Below are 13,618 nucleotides of genomic sequence, written 5' to 3'. Positions count from 1 at the left end.
GGGTGTCCCTTCCTAACATTACGGTGGTAACATCAGGGTATTAGGTTGTATCTGGTAGTACATAAGTGGTTAATTGTCCCCGAGCCGCTGTAGTTGCGGCTGGGGGCCTTTGATTCGGTGGCAGATACAACAAGTTAATTGTGAGTACATAGGCCTTCAAAGACCTTAGACCGGGCATAAGCTGAAGTTGGTTTATATGTTATGCATTGACTGTATTATATGCATTAAACTTGTTTTCTTGTGAATATTGTATTTAATGATTTGTAATACAAGGCTGCTATGGCCATTCGACTCCAAATAAAATGTGTCGTCTGGTCATTTTGGAAGGAGGGATTGGTCAAGTGTTTAATGTTTTATAGATAATCGGAACCTCTACACTCTGCCAGTCCCTCAGTCAAGTTCCTGTACTACTTCAAGGTGACTTCTATCCAATTTGTGCCCATAGACTTTAATGGAAGTCGCCTCCAAGTTGGATCCTCATCTATATTGATGTGATTTGGATCCAACATTACAGTAAGATTACACAGGAATTCCCTGGAGTGTAGCCCCTTCCTCACTTCACAGTCGCATCATAGTAATACACAAGTCGCCAGCAAGTCACCAGGGAGTCGCCTGGCAAAGTCGCACCATAAGTTGCGTGACTTTCAGGTCACCGTATTGTGAACTGAGCCTTATGCAGTGTTCCAGCTTTTATGGTATTAGCGCAGCCTCACAGGTGAAGCCTGAATACGGGAGACTTTTAGGTGTCTTACTCTAAAAAACAAATTCATAAAACTTTTAACATGCACAGCCGAGTGCTTTTATGACTTTCATTCAAGATGTTACCTCCTGTGCTACTACAGGATTTATAAGTAATGTACAACCTGTACTGCTAAAGACTGCCACATTTATCTACACTGTCTGCTACAACACTATTTTTGTAGCACTGGCAGCCATGTAGCCTTGACCAGGAACTTGTTCACAAACTCCATAACTCCTCCCCGTTGCATATTGTCATACATCACCTTCATTCAATTGTCATGTCAAACACTGTGGAGTGATCCAAACCAGTCACAAAAAATGGCCTGCACATAAATCAAGAGTTTTGCCAAGTACCTCATACAGAGAACAATACAAACACTGATAAACATCCCATTCTTTTTTAGTACTTTTCTGAACAATAATTTTCTTTTATACTCAGACCGTGGTGAAATGAACCCACTACAACTTGACGATTATTATGAGAAAGTAATTGGCAACATAACAGGAAAAACAGATGAAAACACAGAAATGGTAAGTTATATTCATGTATGCACACATTACATAAGTCATATACAAGCATAATTTTCTAAGATATGTCATAAAAATTAGTGTGCCTTAAATTTAGCCACTAAACCACACACTGACTTACATTTATGAAAGTCCAGCCATAATCTCTGACATTAATAGAGTATGGGAATTTACAAAATTGACATTTATGCTCACCTAGATGAATGTAGCATCGGTCCAATGCTGTATCTGTCCCCCGCTGTCTCTACGACCGAGACCTGAGCGATCAAAGACTGCTGATAGCTCAATTCTAGGTCTTCAACAAAATTGAGCTCTCTGCTCTGCCCCTCCAGCGCTCACTGGAGTGCCAGGCTGTGGAGGGAGTAGAAGTGGACTCCCAGTGGCATTGACATTGACCCATTGTCAGCTGAATATGGGTCACAGGAGTGAAGAACTGAGTGCATTCTGTGACCCACAGGAGAAATATGGCCAAAAGAGCTTTGGCCCTACTTCTCCTTTAAGAAAGTGGCTTTCAGTATAGTTGTGTTTTCTACATCTGCATTCATTTTCAAATTAAGGACACAATGATTCCAAAAAGGTTTTATGCCATCTATGGAACTGTGCAAGTATATGTAAATATTTTTCCTGACAGGCTCCATGACAGCATACGTGTGGGTTGACCACACCTCCATAACTACCCAATAGGACCCCCTCCCTATAAATTTCAGCTGTGAGCTCCCAGCCGTGTTCCTTTTTTGTCCTCCTCCATAGGACCTTATGTTTGGTTCTCCTACCTGAAGACGATGTCTTGCGATCGTATCGGCCGAACGATGTGATGTTACGTCCCTCCGATAAGCCTTGACTGTTAGCAGGGTATGGAGTGTATTGCAGAGTAAGCGCTGAAGAGCTGGATTCATATGGAATGAAAAGCGCGCACAGGCCTATTACCTAGCAGTAGGCAGGTGGTCATTATCTGCCTGAAAGCCCGGTGTGTGTGTACGGACGTTCCTGGCCGAATCGATCGTAGGTGGTGGTAAGCATGTATCGCCTTCATGGCAGCAGTGTTTATGTTTGTGGTTTGTTTTTCTTGCATTGCCTGTTCCTTTTATATTATGCCTATACAGCGGCTGGTTCCCTGTGCGTTCCAGCCGCCGCTCCCTCTACTTCCGGGTTCCGTCTGCGTTCTGCGCATGTGCGGTCCCGAAACGAAGGCGTGTACGGACGTTCCTGGCCGAATCGATCGTACGTGAGCTGTGACATCACGCGGCAATTTTAAAAAGTCTGGGGAGGCTTGCAGTTCTCGGGAACGATAGTGGGCATAGCGGCGACTTCCCTGAGCATCTGCAGAGCCTACCCCAGGTAAGGGCAGTACAGATGGGTCTGAACTTTGCCTGTTTTGCTTTCTGGTTTATCTGATGTATTCTGTGTTCACCTGCAGTGATTCCAAGCATCAGCCATGGACTCTTCACTGCCTCCTGGTGGCCAGTCCTCTCGCAGCAGGTAAGGTTGGAAAGTGTTCCTTTACTTGCCTGTTGGGGGGAAGAGAGTGGAGTGTAGGGCATTATTCTGACTTTGTGCCTTTCTCTTTCTCTATTCCTGTCTTCCTTCTTTCCTTAGCCCTTCTAGGTCTGACCAAAGACAAAGTAGTTCCCGCAGAAGGAGCAGGTTGTCTAAATCACACCACCGGCATTCCTCCTCTGGCTCTAGACACCATGGTTCATCCTCTAAGTCTAAAGACCACAGTAGAGGCTCTCCTCACCCCCCCTCATCTCATAGTAGGGGACCGGAGAAAATATGTTGGGGATGCAGGGCCCCAGTTCCTGCCAGCAAGTCTCTCTGTGACCGCTGTTTCTCTAAAGCAGCTAATGAGAGGGAAGGTGCAGACCAACACCTGGAAACACTAATCAAGCGAGTCGTGAAAGAATCGCTGCAGGAGAGAGATGCTGAAAAGCCTCGTGATTCTCCTCCAGATCCACTGATTCCCCTGTCAGAAGAGGGTCCAGTCCAGGAGACGTGGGAGTCTTCTCAACCTAGTCACCAGTCAGCTCCCCCTTCAGATAGTGGGTCAGAAGCAGATGATCCTGGGATGGGCTTTCAATACGCCCTGGTTCCTTCTCTGGTGAAAGCTGTTAAAGACGCTTTGAATTGGGAAGACCCAGTTATTTCTCCTGCTAAACAGGAAAGTTTTTCAAACAACTCAGCAAGGAGCGTTATTATTTTCCTTTCCTCACTGAAGTAGGAGCTATAATATCTGAAGAATGGTGCAAGACGGATAGAAAAAGTTCTATGCAGTCTAAAATCTCAAAACTATACCCTTTCAAGGAAGAAGAGGTTAAACACCTTGAGTCAGCTCCCTTGGTAGATGCTGCATTAATGAGACTTGTGAGGTATGTGACTCTCCCTCTCGAAGATACAGTCTCATTTAAAGATCCGCTGGAGAGACGGATTGATGCTGACCTAAAAAGGATTTATCTGACAGCAGGCACAGTGTGCAAACCTGCTCTGGCCTTAGCAGCAGTCTCTAAAGCTTTATAGGCATGGTCAGACAATGTGAATGATTCTCTTAGAGGTATCTCTGAAGAAGCGGCTAAGAGCTCCCCTATTCAGGAAATCAGGATAGCCTCCGCCTTTCTGGGGGAGGTCTCTATTGACATTATTCGCCTAGTGGCTCGGGTGATGTTGTCATCGGTCACCGCCCGTCGGACCTTGTGGCTGCGACCCTGGTTGGCGGATCCAGCCTCTAAGCAGGCTTGGTGCCATATTCCATTTGAGGGATCGTCTCTCTTCGGGAACAAGCTTGACAGCGCCATTACCCGGGCTACGGGTGGTAAATCGGGGTTTCTCCCTCAAGATAGGCATTTACAGAACCAAAAACGCACCTTTTCAAGATCGCAGTACACCGACCATGCAAGGGAAGCACGTAGTTACAGGCCTGGTTGGGAATTTTCAAGATCCTGGAAATCCAGGCAGTCCTCTTTTAAAAAGCCCACAAAAGGGGCTTCTACTAGTAACCAGGACTCCACTAAGTCCTTTTGAAATTGGGCCCGCTCAAACATGTCAGGTGGGGGCTCGTCTGCTCCACTTCCGGCAGGTTTGGGCGGCCTCAATTCGGGATTTCTGGACTGTCAAGACAGTGTCCTCAGGCCACACCTGGGTTTTCAACAGCACTCCCAGACTAAGATTCATACCAACAAATCTTCCAAGTTCAGGGGAGAAGAGACAAGTTCTTTTAGCTTACGTAAGCTCTTTATTAGCTCAAAACGCAGCCATTCCTGTTCCAGATGGCGAACGAGGCGAAGGCATGTATTCCCCTCTGTTTCTGGTACAGAAGAAGAACGGCACATGGAGGCCTGTTATAGACCTGACTCATCTCAACCGGTTTATCCGAAAGGAAAAATTCAAGATGGAGTCACTATTAACGATTCAACAATCGGTTCATCTAGGAGACTGGTTGGTGTCAATAGACTTAAAAGATGCCTACTTTCATGTCCCAGTGGCAGCAGACTTCCAAAAGTTCCTTCGCTTTGCTGTAGGCGATCAACACTTACAGTTTACCTGCCTTCCATTTGGTCTCACGACATCACCTCGGGTGTTTTCCAAGGTTCTGTTGGCTGTTGTTGCTTTGCTCCGAGTCAAAGGAGTTCGTCTCCACCACTATCTAGACACCTCCTCCTTCTAGCCCAGGACAGGGGTCAGCTTCTAGAGCACAGGAGTCTAGTAATTGCCAATCTCCAAGAGTTTGGGTGGCTCCTGAATTTGGAGAAAAGTCACCTGATTCCATCTCAGTCTCTCATATTTCTAGGTGCCCATTTCAACACACTAGAAGGCACCATCTCACTACCCGAGGAGAAGATTGTGGTGATCCGGGACAGGATCCGTTCAACACTCGCTTCATCTCACCTGTCCGCTCTTCAATGTCTGAAGGTGATTGGCACAATGGCAGCCACCATTCCCATGGTGAAGTGGGCACAATGGCACAGTCGCCCATTCCAGAAAGGGTTTCTCCAACAGTGGGATTCTCCCAACAAGAGTCAGCACATCCTCCTCACTCCATCCATGAGAGAGTCTCTCCTTTGGTGGCTCCAAGGGAAGAATCTCCGCAACTGCCACTCGATTCTCCCCATCACATGGGTCACAGTGACCTCAGATGCCAGAAATTGGGGCTGGGGTGCTCATTGCCTGTCAGAAGTGGCTCAGGGCAGATGGAACTCGCCATCTCAGAAGATTGTATCCAATATACTGGAACTTCGAGCAGCCTTTCAGGCGCTCAGATCCTTCCACCATCTGATAGAAAACTCCTCAGTGATGCTCCAGTTGGACAATACAACCGCAGTGGCCTATATAAGGAAACAAGGTGGGACTCGCAGCTGGTCCCTCCTACGGGAGGTGGAGCCAATCATGAACTGGGCTCAGAAGAATCTGTCCAACATTTCTTCAGTCTACATTCCGGGGGTCCAGAATGTACAGGCGGACTTTCTGTCCCATGTTCAAATGGACAACAACGAGTGGTCCCTGCACAAAGAGGTGTTCAAGTGGCTCCTGACACTGGGAGTGTCTCCAGAAGTGGATCTGTTTGCATCCCCATGCAATTACAAACTGACCAAGTATTACTCGAGGTTCCAGGATCCCCAAGCCTATGGGATAGATGCCCTCACGGATCGGTGGAGGTTCAACAAGGCGTATGCCTTCCCTCCGGTACCTGTGATACTCCAGTTTCTCCGCAGGCTCAGAACAGAGGAGGTGGAAGTCATAGCAGTAATACCGTTTTGGCCCAACAGGCCATGGTTTCCCCTCTTAACTCTCCTCAGTTATCGGGATTCAATCCCCCTACCTCTCAGGGTGGATCTTCTGTCCCAAGGCACAATCCTGCATCCATGCCCTGCTCATCTACATCTCAGGGTCTGGTTTTTGAGAGGGGAAGGCTTGAAGCCTTAGGTTGTCCAGAAGAAGCCATTCCGACGCTTCTTAATGCCAGACGGATGAGCACTAATAGAGTTTATGAACGTATCTGGTCCAAGTTCACAGAGCACATGGCCTCTAGACCTAATCCTTGTGGTTCTCCAGAAGTCCAGGATATCCTCAGCTTTCTGCAAGCAGGGTTGGATTTGCCTCTAAATGGGATCTTCCCCTTGTTCTAGATTTTCTTTCCACACTTGGAACAGATCCTGAAAATCCTCTATCAGTTAAAGACCTCACACTCAAGACCGTCTTCCTGGTGGCAGTAACTTCAGCCAAAAGAGTGTCTGAAATCAGAAACTTAGGTTCTAAAGAGCCTTTCCTGACCTTTTTTCCGGATAGAGCAGTGTTAATTCCCATGTTGGGCTCAAACCCTAAAGTGACATCTATTTTTCACGAAAATCAGGAAATTGTGTTGCCTACCTTTAGCACAACAGAAGGTCAAGATGTCCATCCCCTTGATGTGGGACATACTTTGAGTCAATACTTGGAAGTTACGAAATCATTTAGACAAACAGACTTTCTTTTTATTCTTCTACGGGGAAAAAATAAAGGAAAACGGGCCTCAATTAGATCCATCTCTGCTTGGATAGTACAGACCATTCAAAGGGCTTATAAAGCGAAGGGCTTGGCTCCTCCAGAGGCAGTTACTGCACACTCAACTCGGAGTATCTCAACCTCGTGGGCGGCTTCTCTTCATGTCGCACCCGAAGTTATATGTAGAGCGGCTTCTTGGTCATCTATTAATACATTTGTTTCCCACTATTGTGTTGAACCAGCCGCCTTGTCATCCGTTAATTTTGGTTTGAAAGTGCTGTCAGTTGACAGTGTTAAATAAATTTATTTTCTTGCTCAGCATTTTGCCCACCCGGGTGTGTTTGGCGAGTTAATTCCCACACGTATGCTGCCATGGAGCCTGTCAGGAAAACGAAAAATTTATATCAAATACTTACCGTAATTTTCCTTTCCTGATAGGCTCCATGGCAGCAGGAGTCCCTCCCAATGCTGGAGTAGGCTAGTTACGAAACGCGACTGGGAGCTCACAGCTGAAATTTATAGGGAGGGGGTCCTATTGGGTAGTTATGGAGGCGGGGTCAACCCACACGTATGCTGCCATGGAGCCTATCAGGAAAGGAAAATTACGGTAAGTATTTGATATAAATTTTCCTTTTTTTTTTTCATTTTGGATAGAGCAAGAATGGTGGTTAAGCCCCTGTCATATTTTTTTTTTTGCACCATTGGGAAGATTTTCCTTTACTTCCTGCCCTGTAGACACAACAGAAAGTGAGAGGAAATCTCTAGTATGGCAAGTATTACAGCTTAGCTCTCTACCTTAGCAAGCATTTAATCCTTGCAGTTTGCGAGGCCCCACTGCAAGAGTAATTTTTTTTTGTTACCCACAGTGGGGCTTTAACTCCCAGTGATGGTGGTCAGCAGGGTAATACAGAGGGTAAATCTTCCCAGTGGGGTCACAGACAGCAATAAAAACCTGACAGGGGCTCTAACAACCCCCTTGCCACTCTATCTTCAACTAAAATAAAAGATTTAGCCTTAATTACACTGTAAAAAATAAACGCCCTTGATTTACCAGGGTAACAATGTGTTTATGTCCAAGTCTACATTATTCTCTAATGCGTGTAAAGGTGCAATCCATTTAACCACAGACATGAATGGTAACTGTCTCATCTGCTACAAAGGAGGTTTATTTGCAGCGAGATGGCAGAGCAGTGACTTGCTTAGGTGCAACCAGAAATGTCCTTAAATGGGCCTTAACCACTAGCTGACCAGCGCACGACGATGTACGTCAGCACAATGACACGGCTGGGCAAATGGGCGTACAGGTACGTCCCCTTTAAATAGCAGCATTGTGGGCACCCGCCACGTACTCCGTAACCATGCCTGTGGGTCCCGCGGCCTCGATGTCCACCAGGGGCCCACAATCGTGTCACAGAGCGGAAGAACGGGGAGATGCCTTTGTAAACAATGCATTTCCCTGTTCTGCCTAGTGACATGACCATGACAGTGATCTACTGCTATATTAAAGTGATAGTGTGGCGCTAACTAACTAACTAATTAGCGCCACACTATCACTTTAATATTCACCTATAGCGCAGTCTTTTACTCACATTTCCTTTACTAAGTGATCTACTGCTGGCTGTGATCGGGAGCAGTGATCGCTGTCATGTCAGTGGTAGCCCATCGTCCCCACAGCTAGAACACCTCCTTAGGACACACTTGATCGCCCCCTAGTGTTTAACCCCTTCCCTGCCAGTGTCATTTACACAGTAATCAGTGCATTTTTATAGCACTGATCGCTGTATAAATGACAATGGTCCCAAAATAGTGTCAAAAGTGTCCGATGTGTCCACCATAATGTCGCAGTCATAATAAAAATTGCGGATCGTCGCCATTACTAATAAAAAAAATTAATAATAAAAATGCCATAAATCTATGCCCTTTTTTGTAGATGCTATTACTTTTGCGCAAACCAATCAATATATGCTTATTGCGATTTTTTTTTAACAAAAAAATGTAGAAGAATACATATCGGCCTAAACTGAGAAAGAAATTAGTTTTTTAATATATTTTTTTGGGGATATTTATTATAGCAAAAAGTAAAAAATATTGGGTTTTTTTTCAAAATTGTCGCTCTTTTTTTGTTTATAGCGCAAAAAATAAAAACCGCAGAGGTGATCAAATACCACCAAAAGAAAGCTCTATTTGTGGGAATAAAAGGACGTCAATTTTGTTTGGGTGCAACGTTGCACGACTGCACAATTGTCAGTTAAAGCGACGCAGTGGCGCAATCGCAAAAAGTGCTCTGGTCAGGAAGAGGGTGAATCCTTCCGGGGCTGAAGTGGTTAAAAGAAAAAAGTAATATAGTATATCCACAGTGTCCAGTGTAATTTCACTCAAATGACAGTAGGCTGTAGTTCTTGGGTAAAGTGACGTATTTGTAAAAAAATAAAAAAAAGAAGAAGAAATTGCATGAATTGAAAGATTTGCAAACTTTGCAGTTGGATAAAAAATTCATTTATGTAATGTCACAATTACCTTTTTTTAGAAGCCAGCATTCTTATCGACTGTCCTTCAAGCACGGCCAATAGAAGGACGCATTGCACGCTCAAGAGATGGTCGCCGGACTCTTGTGAAAGAGGAACCTGAAAGTGAAAATGTAGAATATAAACCCAGTTTGAACACTGAGGCGGAGACACCTAGGCATAGATCTTGTACTTCTGACACTGCTAGTAACACAACTAAGAAGGAAAACACAGAGGAGTATTTATCCTCAACTCAGGGACACAAGGAACCTGATATACGTAAAATTACAGACACAGAAAAGACAGATGCATTATACAGAAGACAGCTAACACCCATACCAACCCATTCTGATTTGGAGTATAAAATACTCCATGAAAATTTAACAGGTGGACAGGATCCATATATTGCTTTTGAAAACGCTTCTGAGCTCAATAAACCATTCCAAAAAAGGTGTTTTACTAGTCTAGAGGCTTGTTCTATAAATCCACAAGATAGTATATTAGGCCACTATATTCGCCAGAACACATTAAGAGCACAAAGTGGCATTCATAAAACTGGAAAGACTTTGCCGCATGCAACTCTACTTGTGCTTCAAGATTCCTTTTCAAAGTCTGCAGCTAAAAAAACATTCCACCAAAACTTTCCAGAAAAGACAAAAGATCTAAGAGAAAATTGCCATTCTGGAAGGAAGCACAAATTTTATGGGTTCCATTCCCACTATTTTCATAATTAACAGTATAAACTGTATAAACACTGCAAGAGAAATAAAAGAATCTACTGAATACAACTGTAGTTGTAAAAGTCTGTAAATACTTTCATTAGCTAATATTAAACAAGTTTGATAATCCTGGATTTAACCATGTAGTAAAGGAAATCTGTACTGTAGATGTATGAAGGCTGCCATTGCTAGCCTTGTCTGAAAAGGCTAGTAAGGGTTTAACTATACCTATAACAAACTATGGAACTGATACGGGGTCCCAGCATCATTATATAGTAATTTATGCAAAGTAGTAAGTAGATATAAAAAAAATGGCAACTACATTTGGCTACAATAATTTTATATGCGGTTTGAGAAACCTCCATAAGCTCTCATGTCGACAGGCATGTTTTCTAGCCTTTGGAACGTACAATGAACACAGGTCAGAAAAATCCTATTAACTTTATTTCAGCAGTACACATGGCAGTTCAGAGGCTGCATTTGACCTGCTTGGAGTTGTGCTGAGTTTCTTTGGCTCAGTGGGGTTGATATACTAAAACTGGAGAATGCAAAATCTGGTGCAGCTGTGCATGGTAGCCAATCAGCTTCTAACGTCAGCTTGTTCGATTAAACTTTGACAAAAACCTGGAAGCTGATTGTTTTCTATGCAGAGATGAACTAGACTTTGCACTCTCCAATTTTAGTAAAACAACCCCAGTAGGTCTTATTGAAGTGGATTTGAACTGCAGGCAATGTATTTTGTTTTGCTATTGGGCCCCATCACATATACAGGCTGATTTACTAAAGGCCAGTATACTATTCACTTTGCAAAGGAATATTCTCCAGTGCTTAGTGAATGAGGTGAAGCTCTGCTGATGATCATCATTCAATCATCAATCAGTTTAGCACAGGTTTCCTTTTCAAACAGGCATCAACACATGTGTTTGACTTTGCATGTGTCTTTAGTAATAGAACACACCTAGACATGGTACAAAGCAGCGGTATCCAAAGTGTGGGACCAATTATCTTAGTGTTACTTAGCAAGCCTCAGAATGTCTATGCACGACTGTCCCTCTAGTGATCTCTGCAGTGACAGGTAATATAAAGAATATTATTGCTCTATATACAGTCAGGTCCATAAATATTGGAACATCAACACAATTCTAATCTTTTTGGCTCTATACACCACCACAATGGATTTGAAATGAAACGAACAAGATGTGCTTTAACTGCAGACTTTCAGCTTTAATTTGAGGGTATTTACATCCAAATCATGTGAACGGTGTAGGAATTACAACAGTTTGTATATGTGCCTCCCACTTTTTTAGGGACCAAAAGTAATGGGACAGATTAACAATCATCCATCAAACTTTCATTTTTTAATACTTGGTTGCAAATCCTTTGCAGTCAATTACAGCCTGAAGTCTGGAACGCATAGACATCACCAGACGCTGGGTTTCATCCCTGGTGGTGCTCTGCCAGGCCTCTACTGCAACTCTCTTCAGTTCCTGCTTGTTCTTGGGGCATTTTCCCTTCAGTTTTGTCTTCAGCAAGTGAAATGCATGCTCAATCGGATTCAGGTCATCTGACTGACTTGGCCATTGCATAACATTCCACTTCTTTCCCTTAAAAAAACTCCTTGGTTGCTTTCGCAGTATGCTTCGGGTCATTGTCCATCTGCACTGTGAAGCGCCGTCCAATGAGTTCTGAAGCATTTTGCTGAATATAAGCAGATAATATTGCCTGAAACACTTCAGAATTCATCCTGCTGCTTTTGTCAGCAGTCACATAATCAATAAATACAAGAGAACCAGTTCCATTGGCAACCATACATGCCCACGCCATGACACTACCACCACCATGCTTCACTGATGAGGTGGTATGCTTTGGATCATGAGCAGTTCCTTTCCTTCTCCATACTCTTCTCTTTCCATCACTCTGGTACAAGTTGATATTGGTCTCATCTGTCCATAGGATGTTGTTTCAGAACTGTGAAGGCTTTTTTAGATGTTGTTTGGCAAACTCTAATCTGGCCTTCCTGTTTTTGAGGCTCACCAATGGTTTACGTCTTGTGGTGAACCCTCTGTATTCACTCTGGTGAAGTATTCTCTTGATTGTTGACTTTGACACACATACACCTACCTCCTGAAGAGTGTTCTTAATCTGGCCAACTGTTGTGAAAAGTGTTTTCTTCACCAGGGAAAGAATTCTTCGGTCATCCACCACAGTTGTTTTCCGTGGTCTTCCAGGTCTTTTGGTGTTGCTGAGCTCACTGGTGCATTCTTTCTTTTTAAGGATGTTCCAAACAGTTTATTTGGCCACACCTAATGTTTTTTCTATCTCTCTGATGGGTTTGTTTTGTTTTTCAGCCTAATGATGGCTTGCTTCACTGATAGAGACAGCTCTTTGGATCTCATATTGAGAGTTGACAGCAACAGATTCCAAATGCAAATAGTACACTTGAAATGAACTCTGGACCTTTTATCTGCTCCTTGTAAATGGGATAATGAGGGAACACATACCTGGCCATGGAACATCTGAGAAGCCAATTGTCCCATTACTTTTGGTCCCTTAAAAAGTGGGAGGCACATATACAAACTGTTGTAATTCCTACAGCGTTTACCTGATTTGGATGTAAATACCCTCAAATTAAAGCTGAAAGTCTGCAATTAAAAGACATTTTGTTCATTTCATTTCAAATCCATTGTGGTGGTGTATAGAGCCAAAAAGATTAGAATTGTGTCGAAGTCCCAATATTTATGGACCTGACTGTATGTGGACTTGAAGGACCTATATCTATGGGCTCCAGTGCTCATATTAGAAATAAAAATTTTTTCTTAAGGTTACATCTATAAACATCAAGTCCATTTATTAAGAGGATTGTTTATTAAAACTTTCCATACAATGATATGTCATGTTATATACATACCAAGTTTCATAGCTGTCAATGTTAAAAAGGATCATGGTAATGTTTACATAAAACTAAAAAATAATCTATTTAATAGTTATATTACAGGGATGTTATTTGGAATATCAACAGACAGCCAGCAATATTTGATGGAGTGGATAAGATTGAAAGGATATTGACTTTCTCACAGTACAAGGTGTTATCCATCTTAGTATGGAAATTAGAAATAAAGGTGATGTACATCAGTAATCAACAGTGTGAGAGGAGTTTGAGCATACATTTTTGAGCAAATCAAACTCACTATACAGCAAGTTTAAGGAGTGGATTGATGGGCCTGAAGCCTTGCAAAAAAGTTGAGTGTTAGATTTATATTTATATTGTTGTCAATAGTATACTAATGATTAGAGATGGACCGAACACCCCACGATTCGGTTTGTGCCAAAACTCTCAAACATCACAGAAGTTCAGACCCGAAACCCATTGAAGATTGAAAAATCAAAAGTCCCCATTTTGAAGACTTATGTGCAAGTTATTGGCCATACAAAGAGTATGGGGGCCCGGTTACTGCCCTGGGTTACATGTACCAATGCAAAAAAAAACTTTTAAAAAAGATAATTTTTAAAGGAGCAGTGGTTTTAATGATGCTTAAAGTGAAACAATAAAGATGAAAAAATCCTTTAAATATAATGCCTGGGTGTCCCCTTAGTCTGCCTGTAAAATGGGGCATCAGGTTTTCCTTTACTTTGCACAGCTGCTTTAAATCAATA

The 13,618-nt window shown here is 43.1% G+C and overlaps 1 protein-coding gene across 1 annotated transcript in view; it reads left to right on the top strand.

The window, feature by feature from the left end:
- SPMIP4 (sperm microtubule inner protein 4) overlaps positions 1 to 10,028 on the top strand; it is an 86,508-nt gene extending 76,480 nt beyond the window's left edge. The window contains exons 8-9 of the mRNA XM_073630129.1: positions 1,181 to 1,272; positions 9,269 to 10,028. Of these exons, the coding sequence (XP_073486230.1) occupies positions 1,181 to 1,272; positions 9,269 to 9,979 (803 nt within the window). The 3' untranslated portion in view covers positions 9,980 to 10,028. The remainder of the gene's footprint in view (positions 1 to 1,180; positions 1,273 to 9,268) is intronic.
- The last annotated feature ends 3,590 nt before the right edge of the window (positions 10,029 to 13,618 follow it).

Source organism: Aquarana catesbeiana, linkage group LG05, assembly GCF_042186555.1.
Source record: "Aquarana catesbeiana isolate 2022-GZ linkage group LG05, ASM4218655v1, whole genome shotgun sequence".
Classification (NCBI taxonomy): Eukaryota; Metazoa; Chordata; class Amphibia; order Anura; family Ranidae; genus Aquarana; species Aquarana catesbeiana.
Note: the sequence above shows the minus strand (reverse complement) of the source record. Positions and strands in the feature narration are given on the sequence as shown.